The sequence below is a fragment of the Zalophus californianus genome, chromosome 16 (genome assembly GCF_009762305.2).
Source record: "Zalophus californianus isolate mZalCal1 chromosome 16, mZalCal1.pri.v2, whole genome shotgun sequence".
Taxonomy (NCBI): domain Eukaryota; kingdom Metazoa; phylum Chordata; class Mammalia; order Carnivora; family Otariidae; genus Zalophus; species Zalophus californianus.
In genome coordinates this window covers 2,203,252-2,230,871 of record NC_045610.1, presented here as the reverse complement: position 1 = coordinate 2,230,871, position 27,620 = coordinate 2,203,252, and the positions used below count along the sequence as shown (strand labels likewise).

Sequence of the window (27,620 nt, the reverse complement as noted above, 5' to 3'; positions counted from 1 at the left end):
TGGGAGGTTGTGCAAGGGAGGCAGAGGACCAGCCAAGCAAAGAAATAAAGGGAGCAAAGACTACTAAAAAAAAAATATTGTGGATATGATCTCATCAGTGCAAGAATGTGCGTATGCTTGGAATGAAGTGCGAGAATTTTCTGTGACCCAGCGATTTCATTCTTGGATGTGGTTCCAGGAGAACTTCTCGCGTACGTCCTCATGGGAATATGATGAGAACACTGACCGCGGTGTTAATCGTGGTAGTTGGGGATTGGCGACATCTTAGGGTTCATGACTGGAGGACTGGGTAAATAAACCATGATTGATCCACACCAGTGAATACCGTGCACGGGCTCATAGCAACAAGCCAGATGTAGAAATAGCAACATGGACAGATCTTAAACATTTGTTGTTGGGTGAAGAAGGTCAGGAACAAAAGATTTATGAAAGTTCCATTTCTGTATATAGCAGAGAGGGCACACAAAACCCACCGCATATTTTATAAAGATTCCTATTGAGGCATAGCTACTCTTTGCATTACCTATGGATCCATAACATACCAACCCCAAATTCAGTGGCTTAAAACAGAGGACTACTCATTATTTCTTAAGATTCTCTGGGGCCAGAAATTTGGGCAGGGAGAGGCCAGGTGGCCCATGTTGTATTGGCTAGGGTTACACGCTTGGGGGCATTCAGCTGTTGGCTGGGCTGGGCTGGGAGCTCCCAGAAGGCTTTGTTCACACGTCCTCGGGCCTCAGCACTCCTCTGTGTAGCCTCTCTCTGTCTCTCAATCTCCATATTGTGTCTTACTTCCCCACCCCCAGCCCAGCCCAGGCCTCTCTCTCTCTCTAGCAGGATAGCTGGACTTCCTTAAAGCGTGGTTGTTTGTGTCCAAGCCTGAAAACTGAACCTTCCAGGTCTCTGAAGGCTGAGCCCAGAACTGGCAGAATGTCCCTTCTAGCACTTTCTACTGGCCATGGCAAGTTGCGAAGTTTGCTCAGATTCAAGGGGAGGGAAACAGACTCTAGCTCTGGATGGATGGTGTGACTTGCATGTACAGCAAAGAAAGAAGCTGATGGCCACCATCTTTGGAGACCGTCACATACAGCAAGCACGCCATTTTGGCTGCCTGTGGAGAGTAGACTTGGTTTGGGGGAACCGGATGGAGGGGGGAAAGTAGGAGGGGAGACTGGGGAAGATGGTGTATCACGAACTCAGGACTACAACTAAGCTAATTTTCTGTGCTTGAGGTACAAAAAAATAAAATAAAAATAAAAATCCCAAACCAAAATCAACCAAATAAAACAGGATTCCATAACCCAAATCAGAAAAACCCAACAAAAAAGTGACAAGACCATATGAAACCTTCAGAAAGTGTACATCAACTTTTGGCAAATTAAGATGCTGACTTTCAAACAGGGAGAAAGAGAAGGAGGCAGAGCATGTCTCTCGTGTTCCCTGCACTCTCTCCCCAGGAGGGGGTTTGGGGGTTGAGCCCCAAAACTTGGAATCAGTTTCGTTGAGGTGCGTTGCCAGCGAGAACCCCTCCCCCCGCCCCGCCCCATCCCCAGATGGCAGTCAGTCAACCTTGGCCTGCAGTAGGTAATCCACTTGATAAGCTCTTACCCAAATCTTGGAACTAAAACCACATCCCCCCCAAGACTCGTGTCTCGCAGCGGTGTTTTCCGGACTTTGAGTAGCAGCCCACTAGTGGATTGGGAAACTCGCTTCAGTTGGTCACGAACTAAGACGCAAGGAGCAAGGTTACATTGTTCGACGAAACTTTCATGTCAATAATGCGAGAATCCATTCCTTCACTTACTCATTCATTCAGTAAGTACTAGTTGAGCACTTACTATGTGCCAGGCGCCAGGGATTCAGAAGAAAGTAAAACACACAAATGTGTGTGTGCGTGTGTCCCTCACGGAGGGATATTGTGTGTGTCAGAAAGTTGCTGCCTGAACACTCAGGCCTCTCCTTCCCTTTTCAGCATGAAGGCTTTTAGTGGAAGAGGAGAAACTCTGCCCTTGGCCGGCGGCCCGTTTGACAGGGGTCAGAAGGTTTGCGTTGCCAGGGCCATGCAAGGGGCTTGGTGAGGTCGGATCCCTCTGCCCAGGGAGGGCTGCCTCCTGCCTCCGCCCCCTTGTGCCCCTGGTCCTCGAGGGGCCTTATTCCCTGGACAGCGACGCCCCCCAGCCCAGAGCCGGGGAGCCTGGCTGCTGAGCCCGCGCACGTTGGGCAAGAGCAGAGAACCGGCCCCTCTGATCCCTGCCGGGGATATTTGGAGACACCAGCAATTCTGGGAAATCCGGGGGCAGGGAGGGAAAGGGGGGAGGGGCAGAGGGGACCCGGTGAACTGCGCCCCAGCCCCTCTTGGCCTGGACCCCTCCAAACTGTGTGGTGAGGAGTGAGGTGGCCGGCATGGGGAGGTGAAGGGGGAGAGGCCAGGAGACTCCTTTCTCTGGGAAGAACGGAGACAGTTGTGTCCCCCTGCCCCCCCCCCCCCACGCTTTGCCTGAGTTCCAACCCTGTTTCTGCTTTTATTTACTGTCCAAAGTCCCGGGGGCAGGAGATGCCAGGTTAGAACCACTTGGACCCTGGGACACAGGGGCTCAGGGGCCTCGCCTGGACCAGCCCCTCCTGGTTACACCTGCTCCACTTCTCGCTGTAGCCCCTCCTTGCCCTGGGGCCTGGGCCGCCCGAGCCACCAGGGAGTCAGCCCTCCATACCTTTCACAGGTAACCGAGGTGGGGGAAGCAGGTGGGACTGGGGGTATTCGGTATTGAGGAGACCCTTGTTCAGGGACAGTGGGGGCCAGATGGACGGGGGCTGGTTTGGTCCATGAGAGTGTGGAGGGAGGGCTCCTGGCCACGCCAAGGCCCGAGCAATCTCCTGAGAAGGGACAGGACCCAGCTGTATTTCCGCCCCACACTCACCTCCAACCTTAGACCCAACCCAACCTACGTCCAACCCCATCTTCGGCCTCTGCCCAAAGTAGCATCTTAGCACAAGCCTGAACCCCGAGCTCAGCCCCAGCCCTAAGGGGAGCCTCAGCCCAACCCAGCTCCAGCCCTGTACCCGGCATGGCCAAGGACTTTCAAGACATCCAGCAGCTGGACTCCGAGGACAATGAGCACCAGCCGGGTGGAGGTGAGGGCCCGGGCCCTCGTGGGCACAACCCCAGGAGAGGAGACAGGCTCTGCGTAGGTGAGTGTCTGGTTTCTGGGGCTTCACTCCCCCTCCGTCTAGCTGCTGGTGGCTCTCTGTCTCGCTGAGGTCACATTCACCCGAGACCAGGGACAGGGCTTCTCTGGGTATAGGATGCCCGTCTCCTCTGCTTGCCCCCTGACCTCACCTTGCTCTCTACCCGCCCCTCCCCCCGGGGACCCCAGGGAAGGGTGTCTGCCCTGAGGGCGAGGGAATAACTCGAAGCTGGAGATGACTTTGTCCCCCTTCCTCCCAACCTGAGCAGGGTGCGCATGCGCGTGTGGGCCGTGTGTGCATGTCTGTGTGTGCAGGGAAAGCATATGCAGCAGGAGGGTGTGTATGTGGGAGGTTTGGGGGATGGCGGATGGGCACAGAGAGATCCCGGGAGACCCCCACGCCCCTAAGGGCCCTGCCTAGATCTTTCTCTAGCAACTCCTGAAGGAAGACTCAAGTGCCCGGGAACTGTTTTCAGGCGAGAGAGATCTGAGCTGAAGGGCAGGAGCCAGCAGGCGGGGAGGGGGTCTGGTGATGGAGTGAGGCTCCATGGAGACAGGAGCTCAGGGAGGGGATTTGTTAGCCTGGGCTGGGAGGGGGGCCCTCATTCCCGAGGCTGGCAAGACAGCGGGAGGGTGGGAGCCTATCAGGGCAAGGGCAGCAGGAGGGACAGGCGTCCCCACCCACGGCTTCTCCCTTCCCGGTTGGTCGGGGCGACATGAATCACACCCTGTGCGTCCTCAGTGCCCAGGTGATGCCTGGTATGTAGCGAACACTAGGGATGATTTCGGATATTGTCGGATCCTCCGAGGGCAAGAGGATTCAGTTTAAGCAGGAGGCTTGGACAGAGTCGAGAGGTTTTGGATTTCACAGAGGAGGGAGCTCACCCCAAAAGACCTGATGGACAGCACCTGCTTTTCCAGGACAGGCTTCCGCTCTTCCCAGCACTCTAGAAGCCTACAGTTTTCCGCCAGTTTGGCAATGTTTCAACCACTGTTTCCTCAAAACCCCCTTTTCTGCCCCCACCCCCCGCCCCCCGCTCCTTTCTCCTTCAAGGACTGTAATTATGCATGTATTCATGGCCCCACAGTTCACTGATGCTCTCCCTGTTGGTTTTTTTTTTTTAATTCTTTTCTCTTTCAGTGTTTCTTTTTATATAGTTATTATTGCTGTGTCTCCAAGTTCACTAATCTTTATTGACGGCTCATCTTCCACTAATTCTACCCAGTGTATTTTTCATTTCAAACATTGTAGTTTCATGCCTAGGAGTTCAACCTGGGACTTTCAAGTATCTTCCTTGACTTGTACTTATGTTTTTGAACAGAAGACAGTTACAATATATGTTGTAATGTCCTGTGTCTGCTAATTCTAACCCCTGTGTCCATTCTGGGTCAGTTTTGATACATTTATTATTATTATTTTTAAAGATTTTATTTATTTATTTGACAGAGAGAGAGAGACAGTGAGAGAGGCAACACAAACAGGGGGAGTGGGAGAGGGAGAAGCAGGCTTCCCACTGAGCAGGGAGCCTGATGCGGGGCTTGATCCCAGGACCCTGGGATCATGACCCGAGCCGAAGGCAGACACTTAATGACTTAGCCACCCAGGCGCCCCAGTTTTGATACATTTATTAACCTCCTCATTACGAGTTGTGTTTTCCTGTCTCTCTGTATGCCTGGTAATCTTCGATTGTGGGCTAGACATTGTGAATTTTACCATGTCGTGTGCTGGATATATTTGTATTCCTCTAAATATTCTTGAGCTTTGTTCTGGGGTGTGGTTAAGCAATGTGGAGTCAATTTGATCCTTTTGGGTTTTGCTTTTATGATTTTTTTTTTGTTAGAAAATCCGTTTTTTTTTTAAGTTTATTTAACTTTTTTAGTAATCTCTACACCCACCTTGGGGCTTGAACTCATCACCCTGAGATCAAGAGTTGCATGCCCTTCCGACTGAGCCAGCCAGGCACCCCTGCTTTTATGATGGTTAGGCAGGTCTGGAGCACCCCCGAAGCACCATTCCTGGACCTGTATGAGTGCGAGGAACTGTTCTCCAGCCCTTTCAGGTTGGTTTTGTCCTGGCCTGGGGTAGTTTTCCTGACATGCACATGTTGATCAGCGCTCAGCAGGTTGCTTGGGGGATGCCTCTGCAGACCTCCGGGATCCTGTGGGCAGCTCTCTCCTCTCTGATACCTTGTTCTGTGACCTCTGCCACCTTGGTCATCCCCAACACCTCGGGGAGTCTTCTGGGCTCTGCTTGGATTTCCCTCCCTGCCACCCAGCTGAAACTTTCCCCTAGCAGCAGCTGGGGAACCACTGGGCTCATCTTGTTCCTGTCTCTCAGGGATCCTTGCCCTTTGTTGCCTGAGGTTCAGGTGTCTTGAAAAGGGTGGCTTCTCATAGTTGTCTGTTTTTTTTTGTCTCAGTTGTTTCTGGCGGGGAGGGGGAATCTAGCCCCCATCTTTCCATGTCTGGCAGACCCTTTTACCTTCAAACTTGCCTGGGCAGTGCTTTTTATGTTTTACCTCATTTTGTTCTCAGAACAGTCCAATTAGGTCGTTGCTCTTCTTACCCCCATTTTTAAAAATTGTGATAAGAATACTCAGTATGAGTTCTGCGCCATAGCACACGTCAGTGCAGGTGTAAGGATGTACCGCAGATGTCTGGAACTTACTCGTCTTGCATAACCAAAACTTTACACCCATTGAACAGCAACTATTGTTTCCCCAGACCCTGGCAACCACCCTGCTACTCTTGATGTCTGTGAGTCTGGCTATTTTAGATACTAGAAGTGGACATGAGAAAATTTGAGCCATCAAGCGGTCAAGTGACTCAGAGCTAGCTGGTGACGCAGCTGGACTCAGCCACAGGTGGTCCGACTTCAGAGTGGAGGTGTGGGCACAGATCGCCGAGCTAGCCCAGAACTGGGGTTTCTGGATCATAGGTCAGGTTGGGAAGCAGGACAGGGGCAGTGGACAGGGTTGGAGAGAACAGTTGGACTCAGCCACAGGGTCCTGGCTGGGTGGGGAAGACCATGGTCAGGGAGGGCTTCTGGATGGAGAGATGCCCAGGGGATGGGGGGGTGTGAGAGGAAGGGTGTGGGGAGGGGAGGCTGTGCTCAGAGAGGGGGAGCAGGCAGTGGAGGTCAGAGACATGGCCTCTCTGAGTCAACATGGGGTCCTGAGTGTGTCTGAAGGGGGGGAAGGTGACAGTCATTGGTGTGAGGATTTCAAGAGCTCTGGGTGGTCACTCACAGGGAGTGTCCACTTCAGGATGGCGGCAGGAGGTGAACTTGGGAGGAAGACTCTCGTCCCTGCCTGACCACCCCAGGAGGCAGAGGTGCCTGGTGTCGTGGCAGTGAGCAGACAGGAAGGTGGGCTCTGAGCCAAAGAGGAAGCATCTTGTTTGCAAGTGGATGGTGCAAAAGCAGGGGCTGTGTTTGTGAGTGTGTGAGATCATGTGTGTCTGTGTGTACACGTGTGAGGAGACATGTGAACGTGTGCCTCAGTGAGTGTGTGCACAGCTCTGAGCGGGACAGTGAAATGAGAGGAGTGTGCACACATGGGAGGGTCGGGGTTCAGTCTGGCCAAGGGCAGGGAGAGGTTTCTGTGAGGTTCTGCTGAAGCTAGAAGGGAGAGTTGGTGGTGGAACAAGGGGTTCTGGGGGCCCCAGGGTAGAGGGAAATGCCAGAGGAGAAGGATGGGGGCTGGGAGGGCAGACCCCAGGGAGCCGTCTGCAGTGGAATGACCCGCAAGTAAGGAATGAGGGGTCTGTTGTTGCAGTTTGGGACTTGTCTGAGGGGCCTGGGCATGGACCGTGAGAAGAACACAGGGCCTGGACCCGGGTCCTCCTGGTCGGAAAGCGGGGCTTTGCACACAGATGATGTGAACTATCGTGGGCCCTGTGCTTTGTATTGTGTGCACCTGTGTTGGTGTGTGTGCATGTCTGCCTGTGTTCATGGGGCAGCGAGTGTGCAAATGCACGTGTGTGCAATGCCTGGCCCCTGGGGTCAAAGCCCAGTGACTTCCTGCACAACCAGCTCCCCGTCTACTTCCCTCCCACCCACCCAGGCATGTGCCTCCTGAGACTTCTGTTCCCCCCCGGGGGCTCCCACATGTCCACTCTCTGGGTCCCACCTGCCCAGGTCCCTCCTTCTGACACCCCTTCTTCTCCCGCAGGGACCCCCACGCAGCCGCCCCTTCGGCTGCAGCGCTTCTGCTCCACCTTGCGCCTCAGTCTGCTTGTCCTGGGCTTCAACGTCCTGCTGCTGGCGGCCATCTGCGTGATTGGGTCCCAAAGTGAGGGTGGCAGGGACCAGTGGGGAGGGGGGCGCCGAGCCGGGGGCCACGAGAGCTTGGGGAGCGCAGCGAGGGGCAGTAAGGAGCAGCGCTGGGACAGCTGTGGGGCGGTGATGGGGCGGGGGGGGGGGGGGGACGCGGACAGGCTGGGGCTGTGGGCCAGACGCAGCCCTCCCCACTCTGTCCCCACTCTGTCTCCTGGCAAGGAGCACAGCTGCAAGAGGAACTGCGGATCCTAAAGGAAAACTTCAGCCACTTCTCCAACGGCGTCCTGTTGGAGATCCGCACTCTTGGCTCGCATGGTGCGTGGGCGCTTCCGTGCGGCAGGGGCTGCGGCTTATCCGCGCGCTGGGTTTGCCGCGCTCTGTGCTGGGCGCCCGGTGCCCTGTCTGCAGGAGGGGCGTGTTTGGGGTGCTGGGGGTAGGACACCCAGCCAGAGAAGCTGGGCAAGGCGTCCAGGGACGCTGATCCCTGGGCCGAGGGAGCCTGAAGGATGAACAGGCAGGTGAAGACGATGGGGGTTCGTGCCAGGTAGAGGGAACAGAATCTGCAAAGCCAGGAGGTGAGGAAGACTGCCGTCCATTCCCGTGTGACCCTTTGCAGTGTGGCAGGGGTGAAGTGGTGAGGGCTGGACAGAGAGGCGGGTAGGGGCCGGTCCCGCTGGCAGGCACCTCGTGCTAATGAAGTGAGGCCCTGTTCTGAGAACATGGGGACCTGCTGAGGGGGGTGAAGCAGGAGAGCGGCGGGCGCAGGTGTGTGCCTTAGCAAGCCACTGTGGGGACCGGGTGGAGTCAGTGAGGCTTGGGTGGGCGCGGATGGAGGGCCGTCAAGGAGGCAGAAGGGAGGGAGAATGGTTGAGCCTTCCTCCTTCTCAGGGAGCAGTGCCAGTCACCAGCTGACCTCTCTGGAAGCCAAGCTGGAGAAACAGCAGAGGGATCTGAAAGCAGGTCAGAGACGCCCCCCCCACCCCGCTTGAGTGTGTGCGTGTTGCGTGTCCTCAGCCCCGAGGCTGGCGCGCCGTGGGGGGTCCCGGCAGGTGGGCACCCGCACTGCCCACATCCCGCCCCCCATGCCATGCCCTAGATCACGCTGCCTTGCTCCTGCATCTGAAGCACTTCCCCATGGACCTGCGCATCCTGACTTGTCAGATGGCCTTCTTCCAGAGCAACGGTAGGGACAGAGGGAGCCTCCCGCCCAGTGCGCCTGCGCCCGCAGCCGGGCCCTCACCTCGCCCTGCCGCCGCAGGTACACAGTGCTGCCCCCCTAACTGGCTGGAGTACGAGGGCAGCTGCTACTGGTTCTCCCGCTCCGGGAAGACCTGGGAGGAGGCGGACGGGTACTGCCAGCTGGAGAGCGCCCACCTGGTGGTCATCAACTCCAGAGAGGAGCAGGTGAGACTGCACCTTCCCGGGGTGCAGCTGGGAAGCTGGGTCAGGCTGCTTTATTACTAGTTTTTAACCAAAGGAAGAGTCCAGAGGCGGAGGTCTGGGAGAGCCCTGGGAAGTTCATGGTGAAGCAGTCACTGATTTTAAGAGGTGGGACATTATTGGAGCCAGGAGCCAGGTGAGCAGGTGATGAGCGGCAGGTGGGGAGACAGAATTCCAGACGGAATGAGCTGAAGGGCCACAGGCTTGGGTGGAGAGCACAGTGCCGTCGCTCAGTGCCTTCTTGCTGCACGTGGGTGTGTGGTCACTGGGCGAAAGGGACAGAGTGGGTCGGATTCCCAGGGACACAGCTGCCATGGGTTACTGGGTCCCTCCAAAGAGTTCCTGGTCTCCCCTGCCCACTGCCACCACAGGCCACAACCCGGAATACCAGAGTTCGCAGGGGACAGCCAAGCCATTAGGATAGGTGGGGACATTTTTTCAAAAAGAAGGATGTGACTGGTAACAGTCACTGAGTCTTTGCTCGGTGCTAAACACTTTCATATATTCACCTGTAATCCTCATGACCCCACGGGCAGGCACCCTTATTCCCTTCGAGGGAGGGGGAGATGAGGGGACTAAGGAAACGGGGTGTGTGCGTGTGTGTGTGTGTGTGTGTGTGCGTGTGTGTGTGTGAAGTAACTTGCCAGTGATGCAGGATGGAGCCAGAATTCAGATTCACTGACCTCCTTACCCAGTGTTTTCAACAGTACATGTTGCCAGAATACGTTTATCAAATATATATAGAATATATGTATTTATATATATCAAATACTAAGTAAATAGGTAAATACATATAAACATATACATTATAAATATACAAATATATAAAGGAATTTCTCCTACAGATTGCGAATACGTGTTGTTTCCAATTTTTAAAAACTGAGTAAGAGTTTTCTCTTTTAATAGATGTGTATCTCATTTACATTTGTTTTTAACAGACATGTTTAACCTCAAGCCTGTTTTTTTTTTTTTTTTCTGTCGATATTCTTCTTTTGTCTTCTCCCCTACGGTATTCTGAACTAGATGTAGCTTCTTTTTGGTTATACTAGTGATTACTTTGATCATTTTAAATGATGGACTGAAATTTATCAGCTTCAAAAAAGTCAAAGAGTTCATATAACTTTCCATATGAAAGATGAGGAAACCAGTCTACTTACATTCTTCACATGCCTCCTCTTTTTGGTTTGTTTGTAAGTAGGCTCCATGCCCAGTATGGGGCTGGAACTCACAACCCCGAGATCAGGAGTTGCATGCTCTATCTACTGAGCCAGCCAGGCGCCCACCTTGTTCTTTTTTTTTTTTTAAATTGAGATATAATTGACATATAACATGGTGTAAGTTTGAGGGGTACAATGTGTTGGTTTGATACATGCACATGTTGCAATATAATGACTCCAGTAGCATCAGCTAACACCCTTAGGCCGTCACAGATTTCTCACTTTTTTGTGCGGAGAGCAATGAAGAGCTAGTCTCTTAGCAACTTTTTTTCCTTGTGCGTTCTCTTTCTTTTTCTGGAGTGGGTCATCCAAACGTCCCTCTGTTGTCTGCCGCCCACAGCCCCCGTCTCATGCCTCTGTCTCTCCCCTTCCCTCTGCGCGGCGGTCCTGTCCTCAAGCCCATCGTTCATGCCCCAGACTTGGCTTTCTGCTAAGTTCCCGGGCTTTTTTGCATGGCTCAAATCTTTCTCTTGGGTGTCTTCCCTTCACTTACCATTGTGTTCTCTTTCTTCTTGGATGTCTTCTTTGGTATTTTATATCATTCGTCCCCTCTTTAATTTTGCATAAGTTCCATGATCATCCCCGTCCCCCACCGCCATTTTTTTTGAATGGGTGCAATTCTTTCTTGCCTGTTACTTACACAGGAACAGGGGAGATGAATTCATCTGGCACTATTGATTCCTCCCCTCAGTCTTCAACCCAGAGGGCTGGATATCGGCGATTTGTATTCCATTTGGTCATTCAGCTTCCGGTGGCAGTGGGAAGAGGGGGTGGGGACAGCAGGTGGCAGCAAACAGAATATCGGTCTCTAGCACTTTCCCTCCAGCTCTGTTGATGCCTCTGAATTTGTGGGGCAGGGCCCCCAGCCTCCTCATGCACAGAATGCTGTCCTGTTGGCAGGATTCTAGAATTAATTCAAGGCTGCTCTCATACCTGTGCTCAAGTGAGGTGGTCTGCAATCGTTATGGGGTCTCTAGGAAGCGAATGGAATTAGGAAATTTCCCTCCAAACGGGGTTGTAGACCCTCCACATGCTGTCAAAGGGAAGGGCTAGGCGTGCGTGTTAGTCAAGCTATATCCCCATTTCCTCTATATTCTCCCACTGCTACCCTCCCAAAACATGGGGCTACAGTCTCTTCTGTAAGAGGAAGCCATGTGGGGGTCTGTTGTCCTCGGGGGTGTGCATGAGTCCTCGGGAGCTGTCTCAGAGGCCACCTCCTCCCCACCCCTGCCCTCACACATTTCCCGCAGACTGTGGACCCCATGTAGCCAAGTCATAACGGGGCTCTGGGCAGTGGGTCCAAGCTTGGAAGGCCCAGAGGCGAGTGAAACCGAGATCCTTAGTGGGTGTTGGGGTCCGCGGGGGCAGCAGGGGCCAGAGTCAGGATTCCCAGAGTTCGAGCTCATGGGCAGAAGACACCAGAAGATGAGAGTCGGGGTGGTAGCTGTGAGCTGGGAATGAGGTGGGGTGCCGGGTCGGGGGGAGTGGTCACAAACCCCGGCACGGGAATTCCTGGGTTCCACCAACTACCTCGAGTTCCTTAATCTTACCTGTGAAGTGTGAATCACCAGGGCGCCCAATATAGAGAGCTCTCGAAAGATCAAATAAGATAACCTTTGGAAAGCACTTAGCACGAGGTTTCGCCCTGCAAAGGTCCACTCAGCGATAACTCCAGTTCCAGAAGAAAAAGCAAGAATAGCTGTGTTGGGAGCGGACGCTTCAGCCTGGGGACAGAGGCAGCTGGACAAGACGGAAGCAGCTGCAGCTGCCTGCACAGAGGTTCAAGGCACTAGAACCTTCCTTCCCATCTGTTTTCCAGAAGTTCATTGTCCAACACACAAACCCCTTCAATGCCTGGATAGGTCTCACTGACAGCGAGGGCACCTGGAAATGGGTGGATGGCACAGACTATCAGCAGAGCTACAAGTAAGTGGCCTCCCCTCTGCCCTGTTGGTGTGGTCTGGGGCAAGCCCCCTGGTCTTTCGCCCCATTATATTCCCACCCTTCCCCCGGGGACCAAACTCCCCAACCCTCTCCCTCCCGGGCTGCTGCATCCCCTCCCTGAACCCCTCCTCCTCGGCTGTGCTTTTCTGAGGGGGGTGGTGAGGGTTGCAGGGCTGGGGGGTCAGAGCTTGAGCTCCATCTTACTTTCCTAGGAACTGGGCGGCCACTCAGCCAGATGACTGGCAGGGGCACGAGGTGGGTGGAGGTGAAGACTGCGTGGTAGTCCAGGCGAACGGACGCTGGAACGACAATTTCTGCAAGCAGGTGCAACGCTGGGTGTGCGAGATGAGGCTGAACATCACAGCTTAGGAGCCCGCCCCCAGCTCTCTGCAGGGGGGATTTTGAAGAAAGGAAAAATAGAGGGGAGGGATCGAGACAGGATGGAGGGGGTGCTGTGAGCATCACAGACCCCCGGAGACACTGAGGTCCCGCCTCCTTCCGCAAGTCACTGTCATGATTATAATTTTCAGCCTGGTCCATGGGGTAGGGAAAGAAGATGCAAGTACTTGAAGTTGCATGGACTGGTCATTTGGAACTGGGAGATGTGGGGAGCAAAGAACAGAGGGGTGTCTGGAAGAGACAGATTTAGTCCTAGACAGCTGCTCCTTGAGACCCCATCCCAAGGGACATGGGCCAGGGAGGGGAGGGGGATTTGGAGCAGAGATGCTCAGCTCGAGGCAGCAGGTGGGGGCCGGAGGGGCTGTGTGGGGAAGCAGCTCCCCCCAATCTGGGGGATCTCCCACAGAAGAGGTTTCGGGGAACAACAGGGCTCCTCCCAACCCCAGGAGCTGTGGTCTGGCTGACGGGGGCAGCAGAAGATGCTCGCTAAGGGAATGGGGGTCAGTAAGACGCTGTCCCCTATCTGCAGTGGGGCCACCTCTTCTGGACCCCTAAGAGACCTAGACCTTTCTCTAGCACAGGGTGTCACCAGCCACTTCCTCGGGGGCTACATGTCACCTTCCAAAATCATTCTGGAGCCAATACTAAGAGGTTCTTGAAGCAATTAGAGTTGTTGTTTTATTTTTACTGCAAAAGTAATATATACTATCAGGAAAAAATGCTTCTCTTCACACACACACAGGGATGCTCCTCACGCCTCCCGCCTCTCCCAGAGTTAACTATTTTGTAGCCATTGGATTAGGGCTCTCCAAAGAACCAGCAGGATGTGTCTGTCTGTGTATGTGTGACTTATTAAAGAGATTTATTACAAGGAATGGGCTCAGGCGGTTATGGAGGGCGGCAAGTCCCAGGTTCTGCAGGTGCACGGGTGAGCTGGAGACCCCGGAGAGCCAGTGATGCCAGTTCCAGTCTGAGTCCAAAGCCTGAGACCCAGGAGAGCCGATGGTGTGGCTCCATGTGAAGGCAGCAAGCTCAAGACCCAGGGAGGGCGGATGTTTCCATCGCAGCCCAAGCCAGGAAGAAAGCCTGTGTCCCAGGGTCGAGGGGCCAGGCGGGAAGGACTCTGTCTTACTCCCGGGAGGGTCAGCCTTCTTGTTCCCATCAGGGCTTTAGCCAACGGAGCCGGCCAGCCCAGTCTGCTCTACCAGCTCATCTCATCCCCAAACACGCCCCCGGACGCACTCAGAATCGTGTCTGACCAACTCCCGAGGTGCCCTGTGGTCTGATCCAGCTGACCCATACAATCACCCATTCCACGTGTCCCATCAGGACGTTTCCTGCGTTCCTGCGTGGATGCAACAGAACATATCACTAGGTTGCATGCTCCTCCTACTTCCCCGGGTCTGTGGGTATTCATCCAACCTCTGCTGTTCCCAGACCAGTTTACGTCAGCAAACTTTGCAGCCGTAGAGAGTTCCAACGTATGGATGTGCCACACGTGACTCAGACGTGCCCCGGGTGGACAGCGAGCTGCTATTTTTGCCTGTTTTCACATGTCCTATTTCAAGCGGTTGCTGCTTCTAGCCTCGCACCGTGCTGAGACTCCCTAGCGTTCACTTGCAAAGTTCTCTAGGACGTCTCCTTCAAAAAGTGGTCAGACTGATCATTTGTGCAGTTTGAAGTCTTGTGGGGCCTGAGGCAGCCGCCCCTGCTGCTCAGAGAAACTCGCTTTTGGTGATTTGGTTGTGTCTCCCAGCGTTGACATCAGAATTTCTTTTTTTTTTTTTAATTTTATTTATTTATTTGAGAGAGAGAGAATGAGAGATAGAGAGCACGAGAGGGAAGAGGGTCAGAGGGAGAAGCAGACTCTCCGCTGAGCAGGGAGCCCGATGTGGGACTCGATCCCGGGACTCCAGGATCACGACCTGAGCTGAAGGCAGTCGCCCAACCAACTGAGCCACCCAGGCGCCCGACATCAGAATTTCTAAATAGTAGATGCAAACGGGTATTTCTTTATTGATCACTTGTGAGTATTACTTAGTAACTCTCTATCACTGTCGACGAGGCACAATCTTCTCATTCAGTCTGCAACAATTTTAATTTATTTTTTTATTTTTTAATTTTATTTATTTTTTAAAGATTTTATTTATTTATTTGAGAGAGAGAGAATGAGAGAGAGAGAGCACGAGAGGGAAGAGGGTCAGAGGGAGAAGCAGACCCCATGCTGAGCAGGGAGCCCGATGTGGGACTCGATCCCCGGACTCCAGGATCATGACCTGAGCCGAAGGCAGTCGCTTAACCAACTGAGCCACCCAGGCGCCCAACAATTTTAATTTAAATCCTAAATCAGGATCCGTATCAGTTATGGCTGGGTCGACCCTGGTACCTGTAGAGCCCAGCAGTATGATCCGGTTTCTAGTTCCTTTCTTGCACAACTTCTGTTTCTTCTGAAGTTAATAATTGTTTCACTTAAAATTTTTTTTTCTTCGTATGCTTTGAACCTATTGCGAAGTCATCCTTGACTGTACAAAGCCTGGGTATAATTTTCTTTTTTAAAAATTTTTTAAAAAGATTTTATTTACTTATTTAATTGACAAAGAGAGAGAGACACAGCGAGAGAGGGAACACAAGCAGGGGGAGTGGGAGAGGGAGAAGCAGGCTCCCCGTGGAGCAGGGAGCCCGATGCGGGGCTCGATCCCAAGACCCTGGGATCATGACCTGAGCCGAGGGCAGACGCTTAACGACTGAGCCACTCCAGCACCCCGATCCTGTGGGTTTTGACTCGTGTATAATGACATGTATCCACCAGTAGAGTATCATACGGAATAGTTTCACTCCCTAAAAAATCCCCCAAGTGTCGCCCACTCATCCCTCCTAAGCTCTGAAGCACTTGACGTCAGCAAAAAGAGGAAGCTACAATGACCTTTCTCTCCTCTCTCTGGAAGGTCACCTGACATCTTCGTCACATGCAGAAACAAACAGTATTGCACCATAAAAAAGTGTAGGGAAAATGCATTTTTGAGGTATGCTGGACAATTGTTACAAACATTGTATCATTTTTCAGGATTTTGTGATGTGCATGGTAGCTTTCAGCTTCATAAAGTTGTAGGGGGGTCTAACAAATAAATATTAACTGTGATGCTTTTGTATTCATAATGCTATTTTTTAAAGATTTATTCATTTATTTGAGAGAGAGAGACTGCAATGGGGAGGGGCAGAGGAAGAGGGAGAGAATCTTAAGCAGACTCCCCGCTGAGCACAGAGCAGGACACAGGGTTCAATCCCATGACCTTGAGATCATGACCTGAGTCAAAATCAAGAGTCAGATGCTCAACTGACTGTGTCACCCAGGTGCCCCCATAATGTTGGTTTTTCTCTAAGGAGGGCTCTTCAAAACTGTACGCTTCAGGCCCCATAAACACATTCACCCATGTGGCTCTAGGAATGAAGTGCAGTTCAGATCCTGGTTAGATGACCAGTCAGCGTGTGTAGAAAATTATACCCATGGGGCGCCTGGGTGGCTCAGTTGGTTAAGCGTCTGCCTTCGGCTCGGGTCACGATCCCGGGGTCCTGGGATCGAGCCCCGCATCGGGCTCCCTGCTCTGCGGGAGGCCTGCTTCTCCCTCTCCCACTCCCCCTTGCTTGTGTTCCCTCCCTCTCTGTGTCTCTCTCTGTCAAATAAATAAATAAAAATCTTAAAAAAAAAAAGAAAAGAAAGGCAAGGTGGGAAAGAAAAAGAAGACAAAAATAAAATGAAAACGGCAATTCTTTTGAGTTATTAGAATGACTCACTTGCGGAGAGAGTAAACCCGAGCATGTTTCACGATAGTAAGCAGAACATTTATAGAGTCAAACGGTCTCTGAAAGATGAACAACTTAGCGGGAGCCAACAGCTTCCTAGAATAATAATAAGCAAAAATAAAAGTTGCTTGTACTGTGCTTTTAGAAGTAATTTTGCCACAGCAATCTATCGAAGGAAGACCTGAATACATGCCAAAAAGAGAGATTAAAAAAATACTCAGCCACTCCTGAGTGGCTCAGTCAGTTAAGTGTCTGCCTTCGGCTCAGGTCATGATCCCAGGGTCCTGGGATCGAGCCCCACGTCGGGCTCCCTGCTCCGCGGGAAGTCTGCTTCTCCCTCTCCCTCTCCCCCTGCTTGTGTTCCCTCTCTCGCTGTGTCTCTCTCTGTCAAATAAATTAAATCTTTAAAAAAAATAAAAATAAAATACGACTAAATTAAAATCATGTATAAATAACAAAAAGAGAACCATGACATCTTAGCTGTTTGTAAATGAAGAGCCACTTTCCCATTATCACCATGATTCAAAGTGAAAGTTATCTAGAAAAGAAAGAAATACATCAAAACCTATGGGACACAGCAAAAACTGGGCTCAGAGGAAAATGTACAACTTCATTATTTAATTAAGGATTTTATTTATTTATTTGAGAGAGAGATTGAGCAAGCACGAGTCAGGGGCAGAAGCAGAGGGAGAGGGAGAAGCAGATTCCCTGCTCAGAAGGGAGCCCAATGTAGGACTCGATCCCAGGACCCTGAGATCGTGACCTGAGCTGAAGGCAGACGCTTCACCGACTGAGCCACCCAGGTGCCTCAGGTTTTGACTATTGCAAACAAAGCTGCTGTGAACATTCATGCACAGGTTTTTATGTGAACACAAATTTTCATTTTTCTGGGATAAATATGCAAGAGGACAATTGCTGGGTCATATAGTGGTTGCATGTTTAGTTCCAGAAGAAAGTGCCAAACCACTTTCCAGAGTGGTTACCCCATTTTCTATCGCAACCACCCCAGCACGTGAATGATCCCCTTTGTCTGTAGCCTCACCTGCATTTGACTGCTATCATTCATTTTTAAAATTTTAGCTATTCTGGTAAGTGTGTAGTTGTTTATTGCTGTGGTTTCAATTTGCATTTCCCTGATGGCTGATGGCATCATGCATCCCCTCCCGTGCTTACTTCCCATCTGCATATCCTCTTTGCGGGAAATGTCTCTTTGTGTTTTTTTGCCCATTTTTCTAATAGGATTCTTGGATTTTTCTACTGTCGGATTTTGAGAATTCTTTTTTTTTTTTTTAAATATCTCATTGTGTAATTATAGTTGAGTGAATTCATTTGAAAAGCTTAGAAAGTATTTTTGGGGTGTTTGACTAATTTCTTTCAATAACTATATCTGAGCACCTTCTGAGAGCAAATCAATAAGTGAATAAAAGCAAATCAATAAGTGAATAAGACAGTGTAAAACATTAAAGCCTACATTTGTCATCTCTTCACGGAGTGGGGTTCAGAGAATCCTTTATGTATTCTAGACACTGGTCTTTTGTTGGGTATGTGGTCTGCAAATATTTCCTCCAAGTCTGTAGCTTGTCTTTTCTACCCTCTTAGCAAAGATCTGTTTACTAAAACACTCACATGAGAAAATAAAATCTTGGCAAAGCCCAGTTAAGGAAGTGAGAGAAGTGACATGGCCACGTGAGAGATTAAGCGACACTTTTCCTGTTTTTATAGAAATTTGGCTGCATTCCCAAAGCTGAGAATGATTGTTGATAATGCCCTCCTTTACAACGGAGCCAGATGCATCTAGGCAGGATTTACCAGGAGGTGGCAAAACAAGGCACCACCATTCCTCCCAGCCTCCGTAAGAGAGGACTAGGGAGTTAAGGGGCTTATTTCAAGGGAATTCTTAGACGTGGCAAGAGATTCGAGTCTTTTTTTTTTTTTCCTCCATATGGAGGAGGGAAATGCTTCTCCACAGCCCATTAGCCAGATGCTGGAGTCCAAAGGGAACCACAGTGGAGCCGGGGGGTCTGCAAGGCGGGGAAGAGACAGTCATGTCACTATCAGGCCAGATGGTAGGTAAGCAGCAGACGCTGTTGGGATGGCTGTTTGAGAGGGGCAGGAAGAGCGTTAGGGGAGGCTGTGGATGTGTCTCCAGGAGTTTTGAGGGCAATCATGGAGAAAGAGACTCACCCTTGACAGGAGCCAGCTGAAGGCAAAGAACTAGGGCTGGAGGTTCCCTGGGCGTGAGTGGCTCAGCCTGCACTTGGTTATCGGTGGGAACAAGGATGTGAGCCTGGTGGACTTCATGGATGCCAGGCTTGAGCCATACAGGGAGGACCCTGCCCAAGAGAAGCTGGGGCAGAGGGAGGCTGAAGGAGACCATGGGTGTACAGCTGCACCCTGCGGCAGGAGCTGATGGTGGCCATTGGAGGGCAGCCAGATAATCCATCTTCCTCGTGAGAGAGTGCGGTGGTGCAGAGGGCCCCATAAGAATCTCGGGGGCCCCACCCACAGACCCCATGAAAGGGCCACGTTGGAGGCCTGCTGTGAAGAGCGTCTTGACCACCAGCCACAATGGCGCCAGATCATGGGCCTCTTCCTCAAATTCCTCTCTCCTTCACCCCAACCCTTGAGGCTCCGAGAAGAGAAGAGGAAAGGAAGAAGGGGGAACAGAACCGCGCATGACTCCCGTCCTAGATTCACTAGCAGCAGGCCCCGAGATGAGGACCTTTGTGCAAGTGATGGGCTAGAGACTGTTCCTAGGAAAACGGGTAGGGGATTGGGGAATGGGGAAGCCAGGTGAGGAAGAGGAGGGGGCCACTCAAGGGTGCGGTGGAAGCTGACCCCGAGGGGAGACTCTTGTGAGAGGTACTCGTTAGGTAGTGTGTCAGGTAACCTCGAGCACAGTCCTGTGCCCATGGTGGTGGTCATGTAACCATCTCAGTCCCCACAACGTGCCACGAACAGGGGATCTGGAGTATTTCTACTCTTGCCCCGACGGCCATTGGTGGGTGAGCATGGACCTCCCAAGATGCTTCCTGCTCTCTGTGTGTCCGGATGCAGTATGTTCCGGCAGCTGGATGGCGTCTTCCGACGAAAAGACACAGGTGTTGGCCATGAAGAACAAGAGTGAACGGATCTGGAAGGAATCTGAGCAAAGCCTTGGCGGTGTCTGTTATGGTCCTGTGCTTGCAAATCCTGGGCTCACTGCATTAAGCTTCGCTCTAGTCTAGACTAGACTTTGAGACCTGGAGTTAAGACTGATCTTACAAGCCAAATGTATAGGGAAGAAAAATCCGGGAGAGTTTGTCTGATACCAATGGAATGACGTATTAGTGTAGATGCCCTTTATCAGGTTGAGGAAATTCTCTTCTAGCCCCAGTTTGCTGAGAGTTCAAAAAAAAAAAAAATGATGAATGGCTATTATTTTGTCTCATGCCTATTCTGAACGAATTGGTACAGTTACGTGGATTTTCTTCTTAGATCATTAATATGGCAGATTGCGTTGATCGATTTCCGAATACTGAGACTTGCGTCCTTGTAAAAACCGTCGTAGTGCATGACTCTTGATATATTGCTAGATTCGCATCGCTAATATTTGGTTGAGGATGCTTGTATCTCCGGTCACAAGAGATGCAGGTTTGTAGTTTGCTTGTATTATCTTTGTCTGGTTTTGGCAGCAGGGAAAAAGCTAGCCTAATCAAAGGAGTTGAGAAGTGTTTCCCTCTCTTCTATTTTTCTGGATGAGATTCCGTAGGATTGGTGTTGTTTCTTCTTGAAACGTTTGGTAGAATTCTCTAGGCCAGAGATTTCTTTTTGGGAAGGTTTTAAACTAGGAATTCAGTGTCTTTAATAGTTATAGAACTACTCATTTGATTTATTTTATCTTAGGTAAGTGTTGGTAGTTTGTGGTCTTTGGAGAATTGCCCCGTTTCACTGAAGTCGCTAAAATTTTGTGCATAGAGTTTTCCATAATGTTCCTTTATTATCCTTTTAATCTCTTCAGAGTCTAATGGGACATTCCCTCTTTTATTCCTGGTATGAGAAATTTCTGTTTTTTCCCTGTTTTGTTTTATTTTCCTTTGTCAGTCCTGCTGTTGATCAATTATATTGATCCTTTCAAAGAACCAACTTTTGGTTTCATTGACTTTCTCTATTCTCTTTTCAATTTGATTTTTGCTCTTTGCTTTATTTCTTTTCTTCTGCTTGCTTTCGGTTTGTTTTGTTCTTTTCATAATTTCTTAAAGTGGGACGTTCGGATGTTGACTTAAAACCTTTTCTCTTTTCTTTTAAATTTTTATTGTTATGTTAATCACCATACATTACATCACTAGTTTTTGATGTGGTGTTCCATGATTCATTGTTTGTGCATGACACCCAGTGCTCCACGCAGAATGTGCCCTCTTTAATACCCATCACCAGGCTAACCCATTCCCCACCCCCCTCCCCTCTAGAACCCTCAGTTTGTTTTTCAGAGTCCACCATCTCTCATGGTTCATCTCCCCCTCCGACTTACTCCCCTTCATTCTTCCCATCCTGCTATCTTCTTCTTTGTCTTTCTTTAAAAAAAGATTTTATTTTTAAGTACTCTCTACACCCAACGGCGGGGCTCGAACTCATGACCCTGAGATCAGGAGTCTCAGGTTCTATTGACTGTGCCAGCCGGGAGCCCCAAGACCGTTTTTCTTTTTTAATATAAGCATTTTATGTTATAAAATTCTCTCTAAGCATTTCTTTAGCTGCATCCCACAAATTCTGATCTGTTATATTTTAATTGTAGTTCAGTTTAAAATAGTTTCTAATGTCTCTTGAGACTTTCTCTTTGACCCATGGATTATTTAGAAATTCATTGTGTCATTTTTGGGTTTTGGAGATTTTTAAATTATCGTTTTGTTTTCTACCTAATTGTTTTCTGGCTTAATTCCATTACGATCCGAGGACATATGTTGTAAAATTTCAGCTTGCTTAAGTCTGTTCAAGTTTGTTTTGTGGTCCATGATCTGGTCTACCTGGTGGAAGTTTCACATGCACTTGAAAATGATGCATCTTCTGCCATCGTGGTTGGGTGGGGTGGTCTATAAATGCCAATTAGAGAAATGACAGATAAACATAATACAATTTTGACCTGAATGCCAACAATTTTGGCGGGGGGCAGGATAAAATAATGTTAATATTCACAAAGAAGAATAAAAGCCTAACTATATATAAAACTTTATGGTTAAAAAATTGTGAGAGACAATGTTAGGTTGGCCCATGATGCGGGTGGCAAAGAATTGCACGGAGGTTAGACCAAGGATCAGGACAGAGTTGAGTTAGTCTCCAAAGGAGGAGAGGGGCCAGACCTTGAGAAAAATGTCAGCTCCGAGTTCCCAACTGGCTGGGCCTTTTAAGGGATTTTTAAGGATGTGAGAGGGTTGCAGCTGTGCCCATGATGGGGGATGTGGGAAAGGGGTCTACTCTTGGCCAGGTGGAAGAGGAGGTGGCAGGTGTCAAGGGGTTCTGCCAGGGGCTTGTCCAGGGTGTGGGTTGTGGTCGGGTTAGAGAAGAATATGTTTTGTAGTTGGTGTTTACTTACCAAGAACGTAGGGCCCCAGGACCTGGGAAAACAGAGTTAGGGCCAAGTGCAGACCCCTGTGAGTGTTGTTTGCAAGTGTGGCTGGGGTGGGGGGTCGGGGGTTTTGAATAGATTCCTTTCAGATAACTTATTCTAAATCCGTTGAAATCAAATCAGTAGATATGAGCATAAGAAGAGAAACTAAATCATTGGCACAGACTCCCAGCCCAGAAATATATATGAATATAGTTAGGAACTCAACACAAGTCTTATTTCAATTCGTTGGGAGAAAACATAAAACATAATATAGTTTATAAATCAGTTTTTCATTTGGAATGAAACCAAGCCAGATTTCCATCTCACACACCACGCAGAAATGATAAACTCCGGATGGATTAATTATTTAAATGTAAACATTAATCATTAAAAAATATTGGAACAGAGGTGCCTGGCTGGCTCCGTTGCTGGGGCGTGGGACTCTTGATCTCGGCCTCGTGATTTCGAGCCCCACATTGGGTGAAGAGATTACTCAAAAATAAAATCTTTAAAAAAATATATTGGAATAAAATTGAAGAGAATGTACAAAATTGAAATCTCACACAGCAAATGTGAAAAAACAAAAGAATATTGACAGAAAAAAAAGATAGGCTTGAGATTAAACATGTCTATTAAAAACAAATGAGGGGCACCTGGGTGGCTCAGTGGGCTAAGCATCTGCCTTCAGCTCAGGTCATGATCCCAGGACCCTGGGATTGAGTCCTGCGTCACGCTCCCCGCTCGTTGGGAAGCCTGCTTCTCCCTCTCCCTCTGCCTGCCACTCCCCCTGCTTGTGTGCTCGCTCTCTCTCTGTCAAATAAATAAATAAAATCTTTAAAAAAAAAAGAAAATATGGTAGATTGAAAATGTGAAATTATATGGCAGGATTAAATCCAAATATATCAGTCATCATAATAAATGCGATTAGGTTTAATTCCAACAAATGATGGAAACTCTTAGATTGGGTTAAAGAAATCCCGTGACATGCTGTTTATAAGCCATGGTCATATATTTATATTTATTTTACTTTTTTTCATGGTCTTATGTGTAAAACAAAGCAACACAAACATGTCGAATCAAGACAGGGAAATATATTCTAGCTAAACGCTAATAAAAATAGAGCAGGTGAAACGTGACAAAAGAGACTTTCAGCTAAAAAGCATGAAGAGGGGTGGAGTGGGTATCACCTAGTAGAAGAGGTGAAACACAGGGAAATAAGTGATGGGTAATTTGTACTTAAAGGAGTCCATCCAAATGGGAAAGCTTATGGAAACAGAAGGGAAACTGACAAAGCACTATTCATTGAAGAGAAACTCACCTCTTGGATGGAAACAGAATAATGCAAGCTCCCATCTTTGAGAAAAGGAGAATGTGAAGCCAGAAACAGAAGCCTTCCTTTATAAGGGAATCCACCTGAAGCAAAGGTGAAGTAGAAAGCCCATCACACCCTCCGTGGGGATGTGGAGACACTCTGTCGCTTCAGCTCAGTTTTGCTGTGAACCTAAAACTGTTTTAAAATATAAAGTCCACGCTAAAAAAAAAAAAAAAAAAAGCCCATCACTTTGGACCTAGAACAGCGATGCTATGTTATCAGTGCTTTTTTCTGAGAACCTGGGTGTTCACAACCTACGGAGCTAAACAATGATTTGGGAACACACAAGTTAGGGCAAGTGTCTCCATGTGAGATTAAATTCAACCGTGCTTTGCATTCTATTATGACGGATTTCTTTTCTATGGCTTTTTAGCCATTTAATAGAAAGAAAGAAGGATTTTCTTGTCAAATCATCGTAGTCAGAGGCCTGTCTTTTCCTGTAGGAAGTGTCAATCTTTTTGTTTGTATGGACATCAAGGTTTGTGAGAAATATTTCGATAATGGTGGGAGGTCATAACGCATTGCCAAGGTGGGAAATAGTCATTTTCTTGAAGTGTACTTATTGTTTTTTTTTTTTTTTAAGATTTTTTTTATTTGAGAGAGGGAGAGAGAGCACGAGCAGGGGGAGGGGCAGCGGCAGAGGAGAAGCAGGCTCTCCACTGAGGAGGGAGCCCGATGAGGGGCTCGATCCCAGAACTCTGGGATTTATGACCTGAGCCGAAGACAGACCCTTCACCGACTGAGCCACCCGGGCGCCCCCCACCCCCATGTGACCTGTTTTAGAATAGCTGTTACACAATTGTCTCCCAGTTGTGGTTGCTCATAATAAACTTTAATTAAAGTATCTCTGACAGTTTCTAAAACTAAAATATAATGCAAAGCTTTGTTTCTACCAAACCAGTCATCAGGTAGGTGCTAACTGAAATGAGACAGAAGATATTTCTTGAACATCATATTGGCGAAAATGTACAGTTTTGTCTGCAAAGGTGTGGATAAATGAATATCCCCATACACGGTGGGGAGATGAATTGATGATGTCTTTTTAGGGCTCCTTGGCAGTGTCCATACACTTTTAAATGTTAAGATCGGTATTTCCACTCATTTTACTTCTAGATATGTAAGCAAGAGCAAATATTTGCTTCTTAGCACAAACAGGCATATATGAGCCTGTTCACTTCAGCATTATTTATAAAAGCCAAAGATGCTGCATCTCAAAAATGCATCGCCAAGGGGGTCATTAGATAAGGTCTGGCACGTGTATGCTCTGGAGCACCTTTAATCAGACGGCCATGGGCAGTGGCGTGGGAAAACCTCAAGACCCATTTTTAGGCAGACACATATTATGGAGAAAAATCTGTGTAAAAGAAAACACCAGCCCACCCCATCAGCGTATATGTTGACAGGTGTACAAATACATGCAGAAATACGTCTGAAAAGACCACTCATCAGATGGCTGTCTCTGGGCTTGGGGGCTGGAAATGGGGTAAATTTATTAGTTTACTACCTCTCCCCGACCTCTCAAGCCTGAGCCGCCCGTGGGGGAGTCACCTCCAATCCGCGGCCAGCAAGACGCCATCTTCCCCACAGCCACCTCCCAACCAAGGGACAGGGGAGGGTGGCGTCTCCTCTCACCGATGCCCGACAATCCACGGGAGGAGCGTTTGCTCTTCGTCGGCACAATGGGATCATTGGACTTTGGAAGTCCTAGTGCCCAAGGAAAGGACTGCCCCCCCCCCACCACCCCAAGGGAAAGCAGCCTTGGTCCTGTTGAAATTTGAAGATACCATTTGACTCCTGCCTGATTTGGGCTCCTCAGAATCACCACTAGGTAGGGGGTAGAGGTAACTGTGTTTTGGAGATGATTGATTGATGCTGATTCAGAAGGGAAATGGGCCGCTTTGCAATGGGGAGGGGAGAGGACAGAGCCTGCAGCCCGTGAGACCGTAAGGGTCGGCAAATCGCGGTGACCCGGTGAAGATAGAACCACCGAGGACTGAGATCGTCCACCGTGAAAGAAGTCTCAGAGGCAAAAGCATTTAAGAGAGCAGAGAAGGTTGCTTGCAAAGTAGCCGCAAGGCCGTCAGCCTTTGGGAGGACAGGCTTACGGAACAAAACCACAGGAGGTGTTTGGAGGAAAGCTCTGCACTGTGATCGCTGTGAACAGTTTTTTATCGGTCTGCTCCTGATGGCAAAACAGCACGATTATCACAGGCACAAAAGGTTGTGACTTATCTTTAGGCATTGGCATTGCAAAATTCAGGGATAAAGCTGTTTTTTTCCTAAGGAGTCAGCAATTTACGGGAAATGCTCTAAGTTTACTTTATTTTGGGGACTGGAAGGAGAACCACTGTGTGTGTGTGTGCGTGTGTCTGTGTGTCTGTGTGTCTGTGTCCGGGCATATCTGTCACCGGGATATCATCATAGCTCCTCATCAGGACTCTCAGTTTCCACCCTCCTCTCTTTCATTCCCTCCTCTGCCCCAACCCCTCCACAGTCTGCTCCTCTAACTCGGAGTAAAAACAAATCCTTAACTATAGTCTGAGGGCCCCAAAGAATTGGTGCTCTACGTTTTCCCTCTGTGACTCATCTACTCCTCGCCTCTCTAGCTCACTTCTCCGTAAAATCTCTGGCATCTCTGGCAAATGGATGATCTTTGTACACACTAGACATTCTTCCACCCCAGGGCCTTTGCACTTGCTGTGCCTTCGTCTAGAACCCTCTTGCTCCTGGAGCTCCTCATGACTCGCTCCCTCACCTCCTTGGGACTTTTGCTCCGATGTTACTTTCCCAGTAAGGCCAATCCTGACACCCTACTCTTGATGGCCTTGTTAAAAACTGACCCTATCTCACTTCCCGGCTATATTTTCTTCCATATGTCACCATGTGACACTGCCAGTGTCACCAGGTGACATTATATAGATTTCACTCATTTATTTAATCTGTCACCTGCCAAGATGTAAATTCTGTGAGGGTCTGGCCTTTTTTTGTCAGTTTGTTTGCTTTTGAAGTATGCGTCTTCCGAAGGAGAGCGCCTGGCATATTGTAGACACTCGGGAAGTACCTTCTGAATGGATGAGTAAATGCACGTATGTGTGAGCAGAGTGAATGTTCTCTGTGGGAAAGATCCAACAATGTACAAATGGCAAGTATGTCCCGATTACCACCTGAGTACAATGTAACACTGTTGCGGACACAGACATGAGCTCCCTAGATCTCCCCATCCCCCGCCTCTACCTCCTTCTGGGAAGGACTTGGGGCCCAGTTGTGGGGAGTGTGACCTGTGCAGACAGCCACTTCCCCCGAGGTCACGGCCCTGCGGGGGTGGCCGGCCCCTGGTGCCTGAGCGAGGTGGGGTTATGAAGGCCCCAGCTCAGCCTGGTGCCGACAGCTCAGACAGACAGCGCTTGACTGCCCAGAGCGCCTGGTGGGTTGGCTGCAGCTTTGTGGGGCCTGCAGAGCTGTGTGCTTTCTCCCGTTGCCCCCTCCTCCTTCCTCCCCTTCCTCTCTCAGGTGTCGGTCCCTAAAACATAGCTTGCACCCCAACTTCAGTCTCAGCGTTGGCTTCCAAAAACCCAACCTGGGACAAATACTGATCCGAAAACAAATAATAAAAAGCAAGTAGGGGGCGCCTGGGTGGCTCAGTCGGTGAAGCATGTGACTTTGGCTCAGACCGTGATCTCCGGGTCCTGGGATCGAGTCCTGCATTGGGCTCCCTGCTCAGCAGGGAGCATGCTTCTTCCTCTCCCTCTGCCCCTCCCCCCTGCTCTTTCTCTCTCAAATAAATAAATAAAATCTTAAAAAAAAAAGGCAAATAGAACATAATCCCATTTATATAGAAAATATAATCTAAGATGCATTTGCTTTCCTTCTCTACCTTTGGAGACACTAAAGTTCCTTCCTGTGAAGAAGATTGTATGTGTGAATTCTGGGCAGCCCCCTAAATGAGATTTGCAGGTTATGGGAGTTGGTGGATTCCTTTTCTTGCAGAAGGTTCTCGTACAGAGCTCCCAGGCCAGGGTGTCAGGGGGTGCTGGGCCTGAATTCTGGCCGTTGTGCTCAGCAGGCCCGAGAACTTGGGCAGCCCACACCCCAGCTCCGAGCCTCAGCCCACCATCCAAAGTGCCTCCCAGGCTTCTCGTGGGAACCGAACAGTTAATGCCTGGCACGGGTCTGGCCCCATCCCCGTTACAGGTTTGATTTTTGATCAGTCAGTTTTTCCTCTCCTGGCTCCCCCCTTCCTTTCCCGGCCAGGAAACTCTACTGTGCCCTCTCCTCTTCTCTCCTGCTCTGAGCATGGTGGCCAAGGTCCCCCCGGGGAAGCTCATGAGCCAGGACTCGGTGGGATTGAGCAAGAGCAGAGAAATGGGCTCCTCTGGACCCAACTGTGCAGTGCTGGGGA

General features: G+C 49.7%; 1 protein-coding gene across 5 annotated transcripts; it reads left to right on the top strand.

The window, feature by feature from the left end:
• Positions 1-2,560: 2,560 nt before the first annotated feature.
• ASGR2 (asialoglycoprotein receptor 2) lies at positions 2,561-13,128 on the top strand. 5 transcript variants are annotated; one of them, XM_027568549.1, is made up of 9 exons: positions 2,561-2,720; positions 2,981-3,189; positions 7,358-7,477; positions 7,684-7,779; positions 8,353-8,424; positions 8,561-8,647; positions 8,723-8,868; positions 11,941-12,047; positions 12,278-13,128. In XM_027568549.1, the coding sequence occupies exons 2-9, from the start codon at positions 3,066-3,068 to the stop codon at positions 12,432-12,434; spliced, it is 909 nt and encodes a 302-aa protein (XP_027424350.1). In that variant the 5' UTR covers positions 2,561-2,720; positions 2,981-3,065; the 3' UTR covers positions 12,435-13,128. The 5 variants fall into 5 exon arrangements, with proteins under 5 accessions (XP_027424350.1, XP_027424355.1, XP_027424351.1 ...); XM_027568550.2 differs by having other exon boundaries at positions 2,563-2,720; positions 2,978-3,189; XM_027568553.2 differs by having other exon boundaries at positions 2,567-2,720; positions 3,047-3,189.
• The last annotated feature ends 14,492 nt before the right edge of the window (positions 13,129-27,620 follow it).